This window comes from Drosophila bipectinata, chromosome 2R (genome assembly GCF_030179905.1).
Source record: "Drosophila bipectinata strain 14024-0381.07 chromosome 2R, DbipHiC1v2, whole genome shotgun sequence".
Taxonomy (NCBI): domain Eukaryota; kingdom Metazoa; phylum Arthropoda; class Insecta; order Diptera; family Drosophilidae; genus Drosophila; species Drosophila bipectinata.
Genome location: NC_091737.1, coordinates 7355737 through 7371961, shown reverse-complemented (window position 1 = coordinate 7371961; position 16225 = coordinate 7355737). Strand labels below are relative to the sequence as shown.

At 43.7% G+C, this 16225-nt stretch overlaps 4 protein-coding genes across 6 annotated transcripts; 1 reads left to right on the top strand and 3 right to left on the bottom strand.

Moving 5' to 3' along the window:
- Positions 1–109: 109 nt before the first annotated feature.
- On the bottom strand, positions 110–2258 carry LOC138926166 (putative ATP-dependent RNA helicase BoYb). Its single transcript, XM_070279130.1, has 4 exons — positions 2169–2258; positions 1370–2107; positions 873–1310; positions 110–818 (listed from the first exon to the last, which is right to left on the bottom strand). Exons 2-4 carry the CDS (start codon positions 2099–2101, stop codon positions 216–218), a joined length of 1773 nt encoding a protein of 590 aa, XP_070135231.1. The 5' UTR covers positions 2102–2107; positions 2169–2258; the 3' UTR covers positions 110–215.
- Caf1-105 (chromatin assembly factor 1, p105 subunit) lies at positions 2166–4706 on the bottom strand. The gene is made up of 2 exons (XM_017251512.3): positions 3979–4706; positions 2166–3915 (listed from the first exon to the last, which is right to left on the bottom strand). The coding sequence occupies exons 1-2, from the start codon at positions 4572–4574 to the stop codon at positions 2235–2237; spliced, it is 2277 nt and encodes a 758-aa protein (XP_017107001.2). The 5' UTR covers positions 4575–4706; the 3' UTR covers positions 2166–2234.
- A 680-nt stretch (positions 4707–5386) lies between these two features.
- Positions 5387–6186, top strand: LOC108132024 (peptidyl-prolyl cis-trans isomerase-like 3). The gene is made up of 3 exons (XM_070279132.1): positions 5387–5408; positions 5472–5708; positions 5830–6186. The coding sequence occupies exons 1-3, from the start codon at positions 5406–5408 to the stop codon at positions 6073–6075; spliced, it is 486 nt and encodes a 161-aa protein (XP_070135233.1). The 5' UTR covers positions 5387–5405; the 3' UTR covers positions 6076–6186.
- A 176-nt stretch (positions 6187–6362) lies between these two features.
- On the bottom strand, positions 6363–16119 carry whd (carnitine O-palmitoyltransferase whd). 3 transcript variants are annotated; one of them, XM_070279129.1, is made up of 9 exons: positions 15963–16119; positions 9694–9875; positions 8894–9631; positions 8634–8833; positions 8236–8574; positions 8033–8098; positions 7037–7418; positions 6613–6972; positions 6363–6552 (listed from the first exon to the last, which is right to left on the bottom strand). In XM_070279129.1, the coding sequence occupies exons 2-9, from the start codon at positions 9832–9834 to the stop codon at positions 6433–6435; spliced, it is 2346 nt and encodes a 781-aa protein (XP_070135230.1). In that variant the 5' UTR covers positions 9835–9875; positions 15963–16119; the 3' UTR covers positions 6363–6432. The 3 variants fall into 3 exon arrangements, with proteins under 3 accessions (XP_070135230.1, XP_043067035.1, XP_043067036.1); XM_043211100.2 differs by lacking the exon at positions 15963–16119 and adding an exon at positions 11644–11887; XM_043211101.2 differs by lacking the exons at positions 8033–8098; positions 15963–16119 and adding exons at positions 7823–7882; positions 11644–11887.
- Positions 16120–16225: the final 106 nt, after the last annotated feature.

The following is a 16225-nucleotide window of genomic DNA, read 5'->3' as shown; positions in this document are numbered from 1 at the left end:
TCGAGATCGAAGAAAGAAATTGAATCGTTGAATTGAAAATTTAATATAAAATATATATATATATATGAAAAATAAAACAGATACTAATGATATAATACGGAGGCATAAACAAAACGAAAATAAAACCAAAATGTTTGTATGTAAAAGAAACTCAAAACGTTAGAGATCATCTACAATTTAAATAAATATAAATAAAACAAAACTCAGTCGTTAATTTATTCATTGCACAACTTTTTCAGGCAATTGCATATTTCATTATCGTATCTGCTTAGTTTTTTTCGCTCTAGAAGGTCCCTATAGCTTCCCTGTTTTACCACTAATTGCTCTACAAATATGGTATGTGATAGGGAGAAGCAAATGGTTGCTTCGCAAACATCGCCTTCTTTAATAAACTCTCCAACTGTTTGCAGATCGAGGCTTTGCCAGGTCTCCTCTCCATTGAAAGGAATACAGCCCACCAGCCTTATGTCCAAGGCCGTAGGGGGAAGATTTTTAAGGTCCTCAGGTAGCTGTACCAGCTCCTGGGGCTTCACATGATATATGGCTGTATTGGAATCTAAATTTTTAACCCGAATGTCGGAATCTCTCGAGTTGTGGGGCAAAAATGTTATGGAAACTCTTTCAAATCTGCCATCAGAGCATTTGTAAGCACAGATATCCTGAAGAAGGGGTTCTCTTAATTCTTCGATGTTCTCCGGTTTGGAGTAATGCTTTTCTAATAGTTCTTGAACTTCCTTTTGTGGATATTTAACACAGACTGTACTTTCATCTGCTTTTAGGGTTAATAACCGACTTGCAAAGTGGGTTGGTGTGCAGATCTGAAAGAAACCCAAATTCCATTAAAAACTTCGACAAGGTAAAAGACCGCCCACCTTGAGCACTTTGAATTGAATTCGTCCTTCCTTTGGTACAGTCGAGAGTACACTTCTGTCAACTTCGCCCAACAAATGACGGTATTGGCAGGTAAGAGTCCTGCAGCGGCCGTAGAGTAGCAGAACTGGGCATATGACACATTGACGGCTGGCGCTCGATATTTCCCGATCCTGTCGCAACTGTACATGTTCGGCGGCGATTTTCTCGCTTATGACACCACCGTGTCTCTGCTGGAACTCTACGAGATGAGGTAAAAAATGTCTGGTTTCCTTGTCCAGCACAACTAGAGACTGAAGGGGCGGGTCCTCCTTAAAAACACCAAAGCGTTCCCTGAATTGGTTCCATGTCTTGGGCATGTCGAAGTGAACATTGCTTTCTATTTGGTCCAACTTGAGTTCGGGTGAGTGCTTTTCCAGCACCAGAACTTGGCCCTTGGTCTGAAAATATATGTTTTACTTTCACTTCACTTGAAAATAATAATCTTAAATTAATATACCTCCTCTTGCCAATTTTTAATCGCATTTTTACTCGCTCTACCTTGATGCTCAAGGGTTCTAATATTTGGCATTTTATTTGCCAATTCATTTGCATTCGCAGCATAAATTAGGGTGCGATATTGGGCCGGTCTGAAGGACTCCAGGTAGGAGTGCAGTAGCTGTACCTTTTCTGCTGAATCATTGGCCCACTCAATTGTCATGGCCAAGTCGGAATAGACAGCTGCTTCCAAAGCATCCTTTAAAATTACAAAATTCTGGTTGGAACGCTCTAGAAGACCACCCAAGAGGTTTCGATTCCAGCAGCCAGTGGTGACTATGAGTTGGGGATGACTAAGTGCGCTGAAAAGTTCCTGTTTTAATTCCTCAAATGTAGCGTCATTATATTCCACAAGTTTATCCAATTCGTGGAACACAAGGCTTCCAAAGCTATTTATATTGAGGGGTATTTGGTTCGGTCCTGTTTGGAGTTGGTCTTGTAACTGGGCCGGCGTTTCTATTAAAAGTTTTCTCTCTAAGAAGTTACTGGAACCTTTTTCCCTAAGCTCCTTGCAGATCAGTTCCCTCAGTTTAAGCTTCTGCTCCCGCGTAGCTACCAATATAAGAACTCCACTTTCCTTTTTCTCTAAAAGCTGAACAATTTCTGGAAATGGAAAATAATCCAGACTCCTTTTGCTTCCATAAATCACAAATACAGACTCGCCGGACAGTATTTTGTCGCCCAACAATGCCATTTCAATCTGAAAAAGTTAAGATATATAATACTTAAAGTAATATTATCTAAGTAAGATAAAAGTGTACTTTCTAAAACCTTGTCTTGTATTTTATTTTTGATATTTATAATTTGACTAATCTATAGGTTCCAGTCTACTCTAACAATTTCTTTTTTGATTTCGGTGTGGAAATTGTGCGCAAGGAGACGCGTCGCGGAGTTTTGTTGTTGGGCGAGGACGGCTTCGAGGCGGTGGGCTTGGATGGCGTGCTGGCCGCCTGCTCCTCCTGCGTATCCTCGTAGACGAGGCGAATGTCCTCGGTGCGTTCACACGTCGCCTCGCTGACCTCCAAAGGCACTGACTTCGACTCTTTCTTCTCCTTGACCTCTGGCTGAGGTGGATCCTGGGAGTCCTTTTGCGAAGACGGCAGCGGAGAGACGCCATCCTCTAAGGGCCAAGCGTCCATGGCCTCCTCTACGGGAACCACGGGCGAGTTGACCGGCATCTCCACGAGAACCCGTGGAGTTCTCCTCACAGCAATGGGCGTGGCTTGTTTGGCAGATTGGCTTTTCGGTGTGAGGTTGAAGCTGCTTGCGCTGCCGGGTGTGCGTGGCTGGCGACGCACCTGAATGGGTGTGGCCGGGCGGCATTTCTTCTCCGGCGACTCGAACTTCTCCTCCGAGCTGATGATCTCCTTGTCCAGCACCACAATGACTCCCCCTGCCAGCGGTGAAGGCTCCGCCTCCGTGCTGATCTTGCGCTTGAGGGTAGCAGGTGATGATGGAACAACAGCAGGCGCATCCTCTACCTTGCGAGGCGACCGACGAATTGCAATAGGCGTGGGCTTTTGACCATTGCCTTTGACTTCTTCCGGTTCCGTCTTCCGTGGGGAACGGCGTGTGGCAATTGGTGTGGGTGTCACTTTTCGGGGCGACCGCCGGAAGGCGATGGGCGTGGGCTTGATCTGAGTTTTCTCAGTTTTCGGACTGTTAGAGCTGGATCCAGAGCTGGCGCTGTGCATTGACGAGTCATTTTCAGCATCCAGATCTGTCTCACCCTCCTCCTTGAGCTCCGAGCCGGCGGCTGTCTTTCTGTCCTTTTGATTCGACTTGGTCTTGTCCTGCAGTGGCCGTCGTGGCAGTTCGTCAGATGACGGTTTCCGGACCTTTTGCTTCTTTTTCTTTGTCGGAGGCGCCACGTTCTCCGAAGACTTTAGAGTAGCACTCAGCACTGCCTCCATCTCCTCGTACTGCTCGCCCAGTTCATCCGGTTCGAAGGTCAACAGCGAACAAAAACCGTCGGTGCTGGAGACAATCAACACGTTCCCGTCACTTGACCAGGTGAGATCTGTTAGACGCGTATAGTGGATATTGGAGACAATAGCAAACGGCACCGATTGCTGGGTGTCGTAAAAGAACACGGAGTTCTTGGTGGCCACGGCATAGATCATTCGGTAGGGCAGGGAGATGACAGGAGGGTTCTTCTCGGCGTTGTACGGTCTCAGACGGTACAGAACCGGCGAACAGCGCACGGCCACGGCATACTCGTTGGGAAAGGGCAGCACAAAAGCGGGATGGGACAGATCGTAGCGACTAAATCCGTATGTGGTGTTCAGCGGTTTCATCACTCCGTCGTAGTCGGTGATGCCGGCGGGCGTGAGCAGGATCTTGCCATCAGGAGTAAAGCACAATCGGCGGAAAAAGGTCTGCAGGGTTCCGTCGTGGTACAGCCGGATGCCCCTGCCGTGCATCTCGTGATCCTCCTTCACAGGAAATGCACACTTGCTGACCCGGTGCAGTACCCGCTTGGTATTGACATCGAAGATGCGCATTTGCCTGCCAGGATAATAAATATTTAGAAAAATTTCGGTGTCAAATCTTAAAACAACAAATTCTTACCTATCTGTGCTCATGGTGGCAATGTATTGATTGCACGGATCCCAGGCGACGCCCTGCACATAGCCCTTATGATCGTCCAGAATGGCCAACGACTTGCCCTTGTACACGTCCCACATCATAGCCGTGTTGTCCACCGATCCGGTAACCAAGAACAGCGAATTGGGCGACCAGCTAAGATCATAGATATCCTCGCGGTGGCCGCGTAGCACCTTCAGAGTCGTCCACACCTCCTTATCCTGTTCGCTCTGCCCGTCCTCATCCACAATATTGATCACTTCATGGTCAGCCTTCTGTTTCCAAATAAAGACCACACTTTCGTCGTCGCCGGAGGCCAGCAGTTCGCCGTTTGGCGACCAGCGCACTGTGTTGACCGCCCGCTGATGCCGAGAAAGATCGACGGCCAGCTCCAGGTCCACCCCCTCACCCCCATCGTCCTTGGCTCGGTTCACATACCAGATGAGGACGTGAGCATCGGTCCCGCCCGAGGCCAGTCGACAGATGGTGGGATCCCGCAGACCTTGGCCGTTCTGCTGAATGTCCACGCTTAGAACAGGATCGCGGTTGTGCCACGAGATCTCAGGTATCTTGCACTTCATCCTTATTCACTTACTTTTCTACTGTTTGGGTGATCGTTGGGCTGGGAGGAATTATGCGGTAGATTTCCCGCGAAATTTTACAGTGTTGCAGAAAATTTCGAATCATACGTTGACCAACATTGGACATTATTCCCTCACAGTTTGAAAGCCACTGTAAGAAATGGCGCTGCCACATATTTAAACTCTTTCTCTGCTTAAAATTTTAAATTATATCTTACGTTTTCTTTACGTCCGAAACGTTTATCCGCCCGGAACCCTATTTTATTCGCAGTTTTCGTTTATGTTTATTGTTTTTCTCCTGATTTTTAAGGAGTTTTTTACTGAAATTGTATTTGTGACCCACAGATGGCGCTGAGATCACGATATTTAGGGAAAATTATATACCGATATAAACAATTATTTTCATAACAAGAATATCGATATATTAATACTTTGACAACCCTTTTTAATATTTACAAGAGCCCCACTAGAGGTGCAAAAACATCGATGTATGGAGACATCGATGTTTTTCGATGTTTTTCCCAAAACATCGATGAAACATCGATGTTTTTAAAAATTAAAAAAATATTTTTTAAATAAGTTAAATAGATAAATAGACATACGGTTGTAATAAAATTTTAAAATTTAAAATTAAAATTTTTAAATCTTTAAAATTTTTAAATTTAAAATTTAAAATTTACGTACCTCTTCTTTGCTTGTTCTCTTGATAGTGACGGCACAAAAACATCGATGGTCAAAAAAAAACATCGATGTTTTGGAAAATTCAAAAAACATCGATGCATCGATGTTTTCATCGATGTTTTTTGCACCTCTAAGCCCCACACTAAGGAAATGGTAAACAAAAGTCGGCGAATTTGTTATTTTACTGTTTAATAAGGAATTCCATCCAATTTTCAGTCTGTTACGTTGCATACTGACGTGGGCGACCTTAAGATCGAGCTCTTCTGCGACGCCTGCCCCAAGGCCTGCGAGAACTTCCTCGCCTTGTGCGCCAGCGACTACTACAGCGGATGTGTGTTTATCCGCAATATCAAAGGATTCATAGTCCAGACTGGTGATCCCACCAACACCGGAAAGAACGGACAGTCCATTTGGGGACAGAAGTTTGATGACGAGTTCAAAGAAACCATAAAGGTACGACTTGGAATACTTGAGGATTAAGAATCATCCAGGGCTGGAAAACTTAATTTTCTACCTAGCATTCAAAATCTCCAAATAATTATTAAATATTAATAGTATGAATAATGTTTTCCAGCACACGGATCGGGGAATGGTGTCCATGGCCAACAATGGTCCCAACGCCAATGCCAGCCAGTTCTTCATCACGTATGCAGCCCAACCGAATCTTGACCTGAAGTACACCCTCTTCGGCCGTGTTATAGATGGATTCGACGCCTTGGACGAGCTGGAAAAGCTGCCCGTGAATCCCAAAAACTACCGGCCCCATGTGGACAAAAAGATCAACGGCGTCACGATCCATGCGAATCCACTGGCTGCGTGATAAAGTACAAAACACAAACTATTTTTTTACGCTTAAATTGAAATATATATTTATAGCACTTAACTTACACGATTTCTTCGATTAAAAACTAATTGCTTGAGAAACATCAAATATTGTGCAAAAGTTTCTAACGACTACATCTTAAAATCAGCCAAGTCACAATAGTTTTTATAAAAAATTGCATTGTTTTTGCATAACTCTCTCAACGACTTTTGCACTTAATTTGGAACTTACAATCGACGGATGTATATGATGTGTTTGTTTGTTTGTTTGTTTAAAACGATCAACTAGAGAAGAGGAAAACAAATGCTAACAAGAATCTCGACTACATGGACTAAATAATATGGACTATGTGGATTATGTGGAGCCGTTTGTGAGTTTTTTGGCGGGCTTCGGATGGTCCTTCATATGCTGTTCGAACATGGTGCGGATATCGGCCAGAGCCTGTGAGATGTTCTGGGAGAATCGGTGGACATCCTAAAAATATATAATGTTGATCATCTTTAATTATTTTAAAATATATTTTTGGATACGCACCGTTTGCTGGCACGTTGTCTTCGCCGAGATGTGGAAGAAGATGAGGTTCTCGCCGGCAATGATGTACGACACACCATAGCCATCATCAGCCACTGGCCCGAAGCCACCGCCGGCACTGATGCAGTTCGGGTGCTTCTTCAGGTCCATCTTCGGCGTCTGGCCGTGCGGGGTCTGACTAGTGGACAGGCGCCAGGGTTCGCTGAGCACCTCGTTGAGGAAGGGAGAGTCCACCTCCAGGTACTTGGACACCACATACAGGCAGAAGAGATGCCTATCAATGCCACGACCGCACATGGCATCCTGGTAGCCCAGCTGGTGGCGATCACAAGCAGCCTGCATCATCTTCACACGCTCATCGTTCTGCAAAAACGAAAATATGAAAAATCAGACTTGAACATTGTTTTCACTTTAAATCGTAACTTACACTAGTGTTTGGATTCTGCATAGCCTTAACCCAGGCAGATGATTCAATGGTGCAGGGACGCACTGTCTCCGTTCGGCCTTCGCGGAAGAGACGCGTCATGGAAGCCTCATAGGTCAGCGAGAAGCGTCCCGCATCGCGGTAGTAGGCCAACTGCAGGGCCATTTGGATATAGGCGTCTGGGGAAATGCGGCACTTCTTCATGAAGCCCTTGCCGTACTCCTGGTGGACCAGGATGCGCAGGTTGACCTCGTTGATCAGCTTGGTCACGTCGATGGTGGCCTCCTCGATTTGGGTCAGACAGGGCGTCAGATCCCAGTTGAGGCGAGTTGGAGTGGGAGGCTGGAATTCAGGGGTGCCCTTCGTGTTACCAGACTCGTCATATCTACAGAAGTTTTAGGAATAAATTCATTAGCACCCATGATTAAGATTAATTGTTAGAAAAAAAAATTAAGGCAAGCAACGTAAACAAAAGGCTTTGGTTAATGTTGAGTCTAGTGAGTTAGTGACGGTGTAAAAAATAATAATGAATTTTGATGTGTCGTTTTTTTGGGTTGATCAGGAAAGACTTTTTTAATGTAATAATGATTAACTTTTTATATTATTTTTTTTTCTTAAATTTTGTATAAGTTTTCTTTGAGTCACACACAACCTATTAGTTTTAAAAACGATTTGTAAGCACTTTTCAAATATTTACAGAGACATCTTTAGAGACCCTCACTTTCAACCCAAAATCGACCGAATGAATTGCTTTGCTTTGTGCTTGTGTGCTTTGGAATAAGTGTTTACCCATATATATCATCACCAAATATATATTCCCATAGATGGCCCAAAACCGGTGCATCGGCCCTATAAAAAACGTGTATAGAATGGTGTAAATAAATCGTGAGGCCACAACCAAGTTAACAAATCAATAAGGGACAAAATAAATGGGAGGAATGGATAATCGAGAGAAGCAGCCAACCGACACCGTCGGGCAGTAGAATCGAAAATCATTACCCATCCGACTGGAGGTCATCGATGATCAGGTTTTCCCACATGTGAGAGGCAATGGCAGCGTCTGACCTTTTTTTGCAAATTAGTTTAGAATTTTGTTTAGATATATATTGATATAAAGTTTAAAATTTTAACAACTTTGCTTAATCGGGACTTTGAAACTGAAATATTTTCTTAATGGGTTTGGGTTCAGAGATCACACTTACCAGGTGTGCTCGGCGTTGAAGCCAACGCGTCCGTTGGTGCCCACGCATACGGTGAAGCACTTGTCGAACCAACGATTGTAGCCGTTGCCGTGGAGCAGTTTCTTGCCAAAGTTGTCCAACAGCTCTGGACGGGCCAGGTCGAACTCGAAGGGTTCGTCGTCCAGGGAGAGCACAAAGGCGGCGGACTCAATGGTGCGCAGGGACACATGATTGGCGCCCCTCGAGAAGAAGGTGTTGCGGGCCTCGGCCCATTTGGATCGGTTCCAGGCGGTCAGGGCAGCCAGGTGCTCCTCACCCGACAATGGAGTGGCCTTTGCCTTCAGAATCTCCTCGATTTGACTGGAATTAGGAGTTATTATTAAAAATTGTTGTTAGTTATAAATTTTGTTAATACTCACACTTGCAGCTCACAGGGACGGAGGGTGCGACCCTTGTAGTAGATGAGCATCTTGTAGTAGCAACCCTTGTGGAGGACAACAATGTGATTGGAGTCACGGTAGTGGACAATGCGATCGGTTTCCAGACCAGGAACACGGGCAGTGTTGAAGGTGCGCTCGTATTGCCAGGAGCAGAGGGGGATCATGCCCTGGACCATGATCTAAAAAAAAGGATTAAAAAAAGTTATAAAATACTTCATAAGTTTATTTTGATTACTTACTGGCTGAAGTTCTTGATGTTCAATTAATTTCCGGAAGTTAAGGAGAAGAGATACCACGTTGGCCGCACGAGCCGCCTGGATGCTGGTGAGGTTCATGAAAATAGCATCCGTGCCATAGAAGTTACTATTGACGCAGAGGGGACTGCGACCGCGCAGATAGACGTACTCCTCCCACCAATCGGACACGTAGTTGGTGGACCACCAGCTCTTGAGGATGAGGTACCACTGCAGCTTCTTGCCGATGGTCTGCTCGAACTCCTTGGCCAGGCGCTCCATTCGCGTGTAGTTATCATCGTCCAAAAGAGGTCGGACACTGCGCAAATACCGCGACATCGTGTCCTTCACCGAGGGCAGTGGCAGTCTAGGCAGGGAGCCCTGGAAACTGTACAATCCTGGCTTGTTCCAGCTGGAGAGTACCCGCACCACGGCCACCCACAACATAGTGGGCAACGAGACACGGCTTCCGGGAGCTCTGGACTCGTACATCCAGCCCTTGTACATAAGCAGGAGCTTCAGGGTGTACCGCATGGTGAAGCAAATGGAGAGCCAGACCACCAAGGCGGCCAGGAAAGAGGCGGTCACCTGCCAGTTGACCGTGTTGGAGGGCAGGTGTTCCAGTATCCGGTTGGTGAGATTGAAGGGTGCCTGATAGCCGGCGAAGTGCAGGCCCAGGGCAATGGCCGTAATCAGCCAAAGGCTCTGAATGTGGGCCGGATAGACACCATTGCGCACGCCGTTCTGGATAAATGAAACGAAGTGCGTGAGTCATCATTTGGGTTATTTCTTTGAATTAGACTCACCCGTGCGCGGGCCACACGCTTTTTCCAGGAGCGCACACCCGAGTTCCACACCAAGTTGAGCACCTCGTGGTCATAGTTGATGTCGAAGCCCTCGTGGGTGATGGCAAAGGAGAAGGCGACGGCGGCATGGGCTTCAGCCATACCTGCAGGCTACTGATGGTATCCGGGCCAATGGAAAAATTCTGTTAATAGAAAGGATGGAAGGTTAATCCGCAGTTGCTTATATAAGCACTTTCATCAAGATCGTAGCAGTTGTAAACCCTCTAATGATACAAAAACAACAGGTTAACGCCCACATTCGCCGTGATAATGGCCTTTGTGGTCTAGTGGCATTTAGACATAATATTCCCGAAACGATAAGATTTCTTTTAAAACATCCAGACACATTTAAGGCCGTGACTAATAATAAACGGGTATTATCTTGGTCAGTTAGCCCCTCGTATTTCGGGCTTATTGCGTTTTTGGACTAGCTGGAATCTACATACCACTTCACACTTAATATCTGTATCAAAAGGGGTTTGTTTGGACCTGGGCAATGTTCAATAATGCTGCCTTTTCTTCCATATATGAATTAAAATCACTCAGGGTAGTGTATTCGATGTCATAACATTGTACATGCAATTGACGTCACTGAGAGCGGTTTCATTCCGCGGCGATAACCCCAGGCGGGGGCTGCAGATAGATGGAGCAGAGTCTGGCTGGAAGATGCTGGATTCTAGGTCTAGGCAGCGGTTTCTAGAATGGGTTTGCAGTAAGCAGGCAAGTCAAAGTCCACTGTAGGACTTTTGAATTCCGCATTCGATCTGCGGATCGGATAAACCTACAGAGACAGCCTAAAACGGGGTTCTATAGATTCTCTGGAAATGCTTGGGCAATTGAGGCGCACAATTATTCGATTACTATTGTTTATTATTTTTATTTTTCTATTAAATGGCAGCTCGGCAGTCCGGTATATTAATTTCCATTGCATGCATAGACACACATGTGCACATACATATAAGTATTTTGTCTATCCAATTGGTTATTTATAGTCGGAACAGAGTAGTTCCAAAATAAAACTTCCGCAGCCACGAAGCTGGACAAGACAAAGTTATAAAAGCCTTGGTTTAATGCTTAAACACTATTGCCGAAGGTCGGCGCAGCTCCAACTCGAAATAGCCACAACAAGATACAATAAATTCAAGATACAGATTCGTTTTCGTTTGACCCAGTTCGAGGCGACGACTATGCGGCGTATGCCTAATAATTTTGAGCACCGACCGCCCTGCCGGCTTTTATTTGTTTGCGTACATATCGGCGAGAAGTCTAACAACAAATCGAAAAACTTGAACCGTAGACAAAAACAAGAAATACAAAAAATTAATATGTATGAGCGATTTGTTTGCCTCTTTTTTTTATACACAAGTTAGTCGCCGAACGATCTTTTTTTTTCGCTGGGCCCGAAGGTGCAAAGTCCACCAATGATGTTTTCCACTTTTTGCTCCTCTCTCTCTCTCGGTGTCTAGCCCCCACCAGTTCCTTCTATCGCATTAATTATATTGCAGAAAATATAAATTGATGTGTTTCTAGATTGAGCGGGCCTGACCTTGCGGTGTGTTGTGCAGGGGGGCGGGTCCACTGCCGGGTTTTATGTAACGACCACGAATTCGTCCCGGCTGATAACAGCCCAGCTATCTGAGAGTTAGTGGGGCCTATTATTTTAGTCAACTATCAAAAACATGTGCCCGAATTTGGGTCACTCGGCAAGTGTGGCGGCGATAAGGGGGGGCGGCCAGAAGGCAGAAGATCAGAGCGGACAAACAAGCCAAATGTGACAACGTAAGCCGCAAAAATGCAACCTTTGCAGTAGCATTTTCATTTATTTGCGGCGTTGTTTACGGTTTCCCCCTTTACACGACCTTCTGTGAAAACAAGAATAGAAGAACCGCAGAACGGAAAGACTAAACAAACCTTCGGTGAAAACTCTTTCCTCAATCGAAAATAAACGACGAATTAATTGCACTTTGGTGTGACGCAGGTGTATTTATAAAACTCTTGATGACAATTTCGAAATCCTAGCCAGCGATGCACACACACGAGTTACTTTCAGTCTTCGGGGGGCTTTGTGCCGGGGGTCTTTTTCAATTCTTTTTATATATTTTTTTGATCACAAAACGACTTGATCGCTTGAACGTCGAGCGCCAACTGAATCAATGTGGACAGAGCGAGTTCCCTTGGGTCTTAAAAACACCGAGCGCCGAGACTATGGGGCTTTTGCCTCTTCGTTTCTTCTCTTTTCTTTTTTTTTTTTTAGTTTCTTGTTTTATTTTGCTTTTGAGTGGGTGCGTCACGAGTCGAGGGGCTCGTTGCCCGAGTGGAAGGGGTGCCTGTGGAGTGTGTTGACCGTAGTACGGCTAATAATTCGCCCCCCTCCAGCCCCACGGACTCAGATCGATAGAGGGCTTATCACTCGCCCCGAGCCAAATGGATATACGATTGGACCCCACATAATACCAATATCAGCGAATGGCTAGACTGAATTCTGAGAAAGGGTAACCCCTTCAACCAAGTAGGTGAACGCAGGAGTACTCTTTTTAGGAATTGATAGAACTATTTCATGTTGTTTCGTAAACATGTTTTTTGAAAATCACTCGGTAGAGTCAAGTACGAGCTCTTCAATCAATCATTTAGTCCACTTTAGGAAGATTATACTAAATGTAATCGATAATCCAACAATGATTGAGATTTAAATATATCGAATTCGAATTCCTCTTAAAAATTAAATTATTTCAGTTAATTGAAGGTATAGTCGCAAAACTAGAAAGTATCAATTACCCCCTTTCGTATAATAAAATAAAAATGTACCATACATGATATGCCTGTCCCATATATCTTTCATCCTGCTATAAATATAGCATAAATTAGCGATAGCACACCCCATTTCGTAACATCGTATCGGGGGGGACGGCACAGTGGTCCGGCTTGTATGAAGAGAGCGGCCAAAAATACTTCTAGTTGAGGTAGGGACTGGAAACTTGGCACAAAATATTTATATTTTTATTCTAAAATAATATATTAAAATCAGCCAGATCGGGCAACTATATCATATAGCTGCCATATAACTGATTGATCGAAAATGCTATAACTTGGGTGTTTTTACAGTTAGAGAGTTCAATTTTTGTAAGAATGCTATATTTGACAAAATAACACGACCTACCAAATTTCATAAGGATCAGCCGACTATATCCTATAGCTGCCATATAACTGAAAAAACGGAAATTACCCAACTTTCATGTTAAGATGGTGTTAGTATTTTTACGATATTAGACACATAGGCAAATTTTGGCAAAAAATTTTTTCACATTTGTTACCCTTGGAGACCGACAAACACATTGGTATATAAACGAATTGTAGAATTTTGTGGTATCACTACTAAAACTTCAGCTAAACATGAAAAATACGTTCAAAATATAGGAAAAAAACATGCATTAGTTCATAGTAATATAATAATAACAATAATTATTATTAATATATCAAATTGTATCTCATTTTATAGAAAATACCTTCAACTTCAAAATCCATTACAAATAATTTGAATTTGAACACGTAAATAATGATCTGACCACTTCAAAGTGCGGTATAGTTGTGAAATATTCGTGATGCGCGCAGCCGCGCTTTACAAATGAGCATCTTCAAATCATTTTTTAGAAAATCCAGTTCGATTTTTAGAAAAATCTGGTTTGTCATGAAGAAGCTTGGACATTTTAGAGGCGATTTGTTTACTTTTCGATTATTTTTGTCGTTATCAATTTTTTTATTTTTGGCCTATGGGAGCAACCACTGTGGACGGGTGTCATAAAGATAGGAACATGAATGAACTTTAAATTCGGCAGATTGGGACTTTGACCTTTTCGCAGATTTCGGCAACACGGCGTCCCCGAGGCTTATGTAAGCCTCTTAGATTTTAAGAATCTGGCTCTCCAGAGCGTATCTTATCGGCGTTACACGGCTAGTTAGTCTGTTTACTTGTTGCGGTTGGCTAATATGAGAACACACACATGATAAATTAAAGTGAAAAACAAGTCTTATGTATATTATTTGATTTTATAACAGCCAGTGACCAATCACAGAGGAGCAGATAAGCAGCAATTGAGAGGTTCGGTTTTATCGCTCACTATTATTTATAGTTGAAAGTCCAACAAGTGCCAGGGGGGGCCTGCGAAATTTTCGTAGTACGCAATTTCGGGGAATTTATCAAGAGGGCTGGAGAGCCCCCGCTCCGATTAGATGGCACAAGTGCCTGCCAAAAAAATAATAACCTAGTGCAATCGGTGACGCGTCAAAAGTGTCTACTTGGCATAAATAAACCCGCTTATCGCCTCGCACCTGGCTTCGATCTGTACTCCCTGCCCAACAGAAGAGAGTCTGTCTAAGACATCCAGCCCCTTGTTTGGGTGGAGGGCAGGCGGGCTGCAGCCAGCTAACAGAGTTGCTCCGACTGCGTTCGTTTCGGTTGTATCTGTATCTTCGAGTTGGACTTTGAACCGCAGCAAACTTGAAATGTGCGACGTCGAGCGCGGCAGCGGATCGGCAGCGACGCATGTCTAACGAGAGCGAGACGCGGGACCCGAGACAAAGACTGCGTGCTGGGAGCAGGGAGCTGGGAACTGGCAACTGGCAACCAGTTGTATGTATGGGACCCCTCGCAAATCATTCACAGCTGCCAGAAAAATAAAAAAAATAGTGAATAAAATGAAGAGGAGAAGGTAGTGTGAGTAGCTCGACTTTGAGATACCTGTGATACGCAAAGCTCCATATCTTTATATTTAAAGATAATATGAAAGATACATATATAAAAATAATTTAAATTTAAGCAGCAAAGGTTTGTAGTTTTTTGATTTTTTAGGCAATAAAAGCTAACATTTAAGTACAAAACAAGTAATTTTTTTTTGGGAGCTTACTAAAGAAAACCACTTTTAATAATATATTTATAAGCGATGTTATATTTAAAGAAAATTACCTTAAAACTATTTTAGTTTATGCCGTTTATGTGGTTATATTATTAAAGTTTATTTTCATTAAAAAGCACAATAGAAAGTTGATTATTTTATTTAATTTATTATAATTTAATGGTTTTCTTTTCTTAAAATCACGAGTGCATCCATATTCATAAATGAAATTACTCTGAATTAAAATACTGTTTGTTACAAAATAATGAGAAAAACAATTTCTATGAGTGTATGGTACTATATGAAGCTAGTCATTTTCCTAATCGCTTGCAATTACACACCTTAAAACGGGTCACAAATATCAATAACTTAGCTATATTTATATTTAAATAAGCACCCATTATAGCTCAGAAACTGGTACGAATAGACTCATTGACTCGGTACCGTAAACAAGTCAAAGTAAGCCGTAAACAGTATCTTAAAAAATGGACGAGCACAAACTCCAAGTAAATAAAAAAAGTGCTTAGGATAAAGAATGCGATTTGCGAAAATCTTAGAGCGCATTTAACTATTTATTCAAATGTATCCGTTGCTATTGTAAACTTCAGGGGGTTCCGATACGCCTTATCTTGATTGCTTTGGCAACGCTTGTTACTCTTACATCGAATAGCTGCATAACAAGGCATAATATTGATAGTACTCGGTATACCCCTTCCATATACGATTGCCGGGTATGAAAACAAAACAATCAATGGAGAGGTCAATAGCTAGGGGTTCCGATGGATTCCTCTGCAGTTTTAGAGTGTTTGAAGTCTGGCTTGTTTTGTTTTTGCTTCGAGTTTGTTTTAAGCTTTTCTTTGGCATTTTTCCTACGAGTAGCGAGAGAAACAGGGTAGGGGGGACGACCACCTGCCCCAGTGTGGGTGTGTGTTTTTGGTTTACAGATGTTTACCAACGAAGCTCTCTCAGCTTTTGCGCAGCTTTGAGGGACGGAGAGAGAGAGAGCTGTGAGAGAGCGCCTCCGTTAAGCCCCAAGCACAGAAACCCGTTTCGGACTTTGAACCGCGGCGAGCCAAGCGTGTTTTGAAAAAAATGAAAACAACAACCAAATCATGGCACAAAAAATAAAACAAACAAACAACAACTAGCCCAAGTCACTTGGTTAGTGTTGTAACAAAATGCATTATCATTTGACTTTTTAGTGTCTAATTCAGGCAACAAGTTTTCACAAGATTTGTCGTTAGGCTAGTGACCCAATTATTGCAAACAGGTTCTGTGGTGACCTGTGCAACTGCCAACGGTGGGTGGGTGGTCGTTGGGGCAGTGTAATCACATACGTACTTCCTGCTAATATTAGAAAGGCTCGCAATTTCACACAGCTTCTTAGTACGAAATATAATTGACGAACGGAAATTACACTCGGGGAAAACAACTCAAAATGACGGTACGACCACGACGACGACGACGACAAACGGACAACGACAAAGACGCGCGCGCAAAGAGAGACTGATCGGAGCAACAGCAGCAGCCGTTCGCAGGCCTGGAACGCGGTGGTGGTTAAACCTCTTTTAGAGGGTTAAAGCTTGCCTGCACACAGACACAGC

Bases quoted from the DNA above. Each gene is read 5' to 3' on its own strand.
- Caf1-105 (XM_017251512.3), bottom strand. From the start codon at position 4,574: ATGAAGTGCAAGATACCTGAGATCTCGTGGCACAACCGCGATCCTGTT. The intron at 3,916-3,978 runs GTAAGAATTTGT...TTATCCTGGCAG, and splicing joins GCCACCATGAGCACAGATAG to GCAAATGCGCATCTTCGATG.
- LOC108132024 (XM_070279132.1), top strand. The intron at 5,709-5,829 runs GTACGACTTGGA...AATGTTTTCCAG, and splicing joins AGTTCAAAGAAACCATAAAG to CACACGGATCGGGGAATGGT.
- whd (XM_070279129.1), bottom strand. From the start codon at position 9,834: ATGGCTGAAGCCCATGCCGCCGTCGCCTTCTCCTTTGCCATCACCCAC. The intron at 8,834-8,893 runs GTAAGTAATCAA...CCTTTTTTTTAG, and splicing joins AACATCAAGAACTTCAGCCA to ATCATGGTCCAGGGCATGAT. The intron at 8,575-8,633 runs GTGAGTATTAAC...TCCTAATTCCAG, and splicing joins CGTCCCTGTGAGCTGCAAGT to TCAAATCGAGGAGATTCTGA.
- LOC138926166 (XM_070279130.1), bottom strand. From the start codon at position 2,101: ATGGCATTGTTGGGCGACAAAATACTGTCCGGCGAGTCTGTATTTGTG. The intron at 1,311-1,369 runs GTATATTAATTT...ATATATTTTCAG, and splicing joins TTAAAAATTGGCAAGAGGAG to ACCAAGGGCCAAGTTCTGGT. The intron at 819-872 runs GTGGGCGGTCTT...GGTTTCTTTCAG, and splicing joins TTCAATTCAAAGTGCTCAAG to ATCTGCACACCAACCCACTT.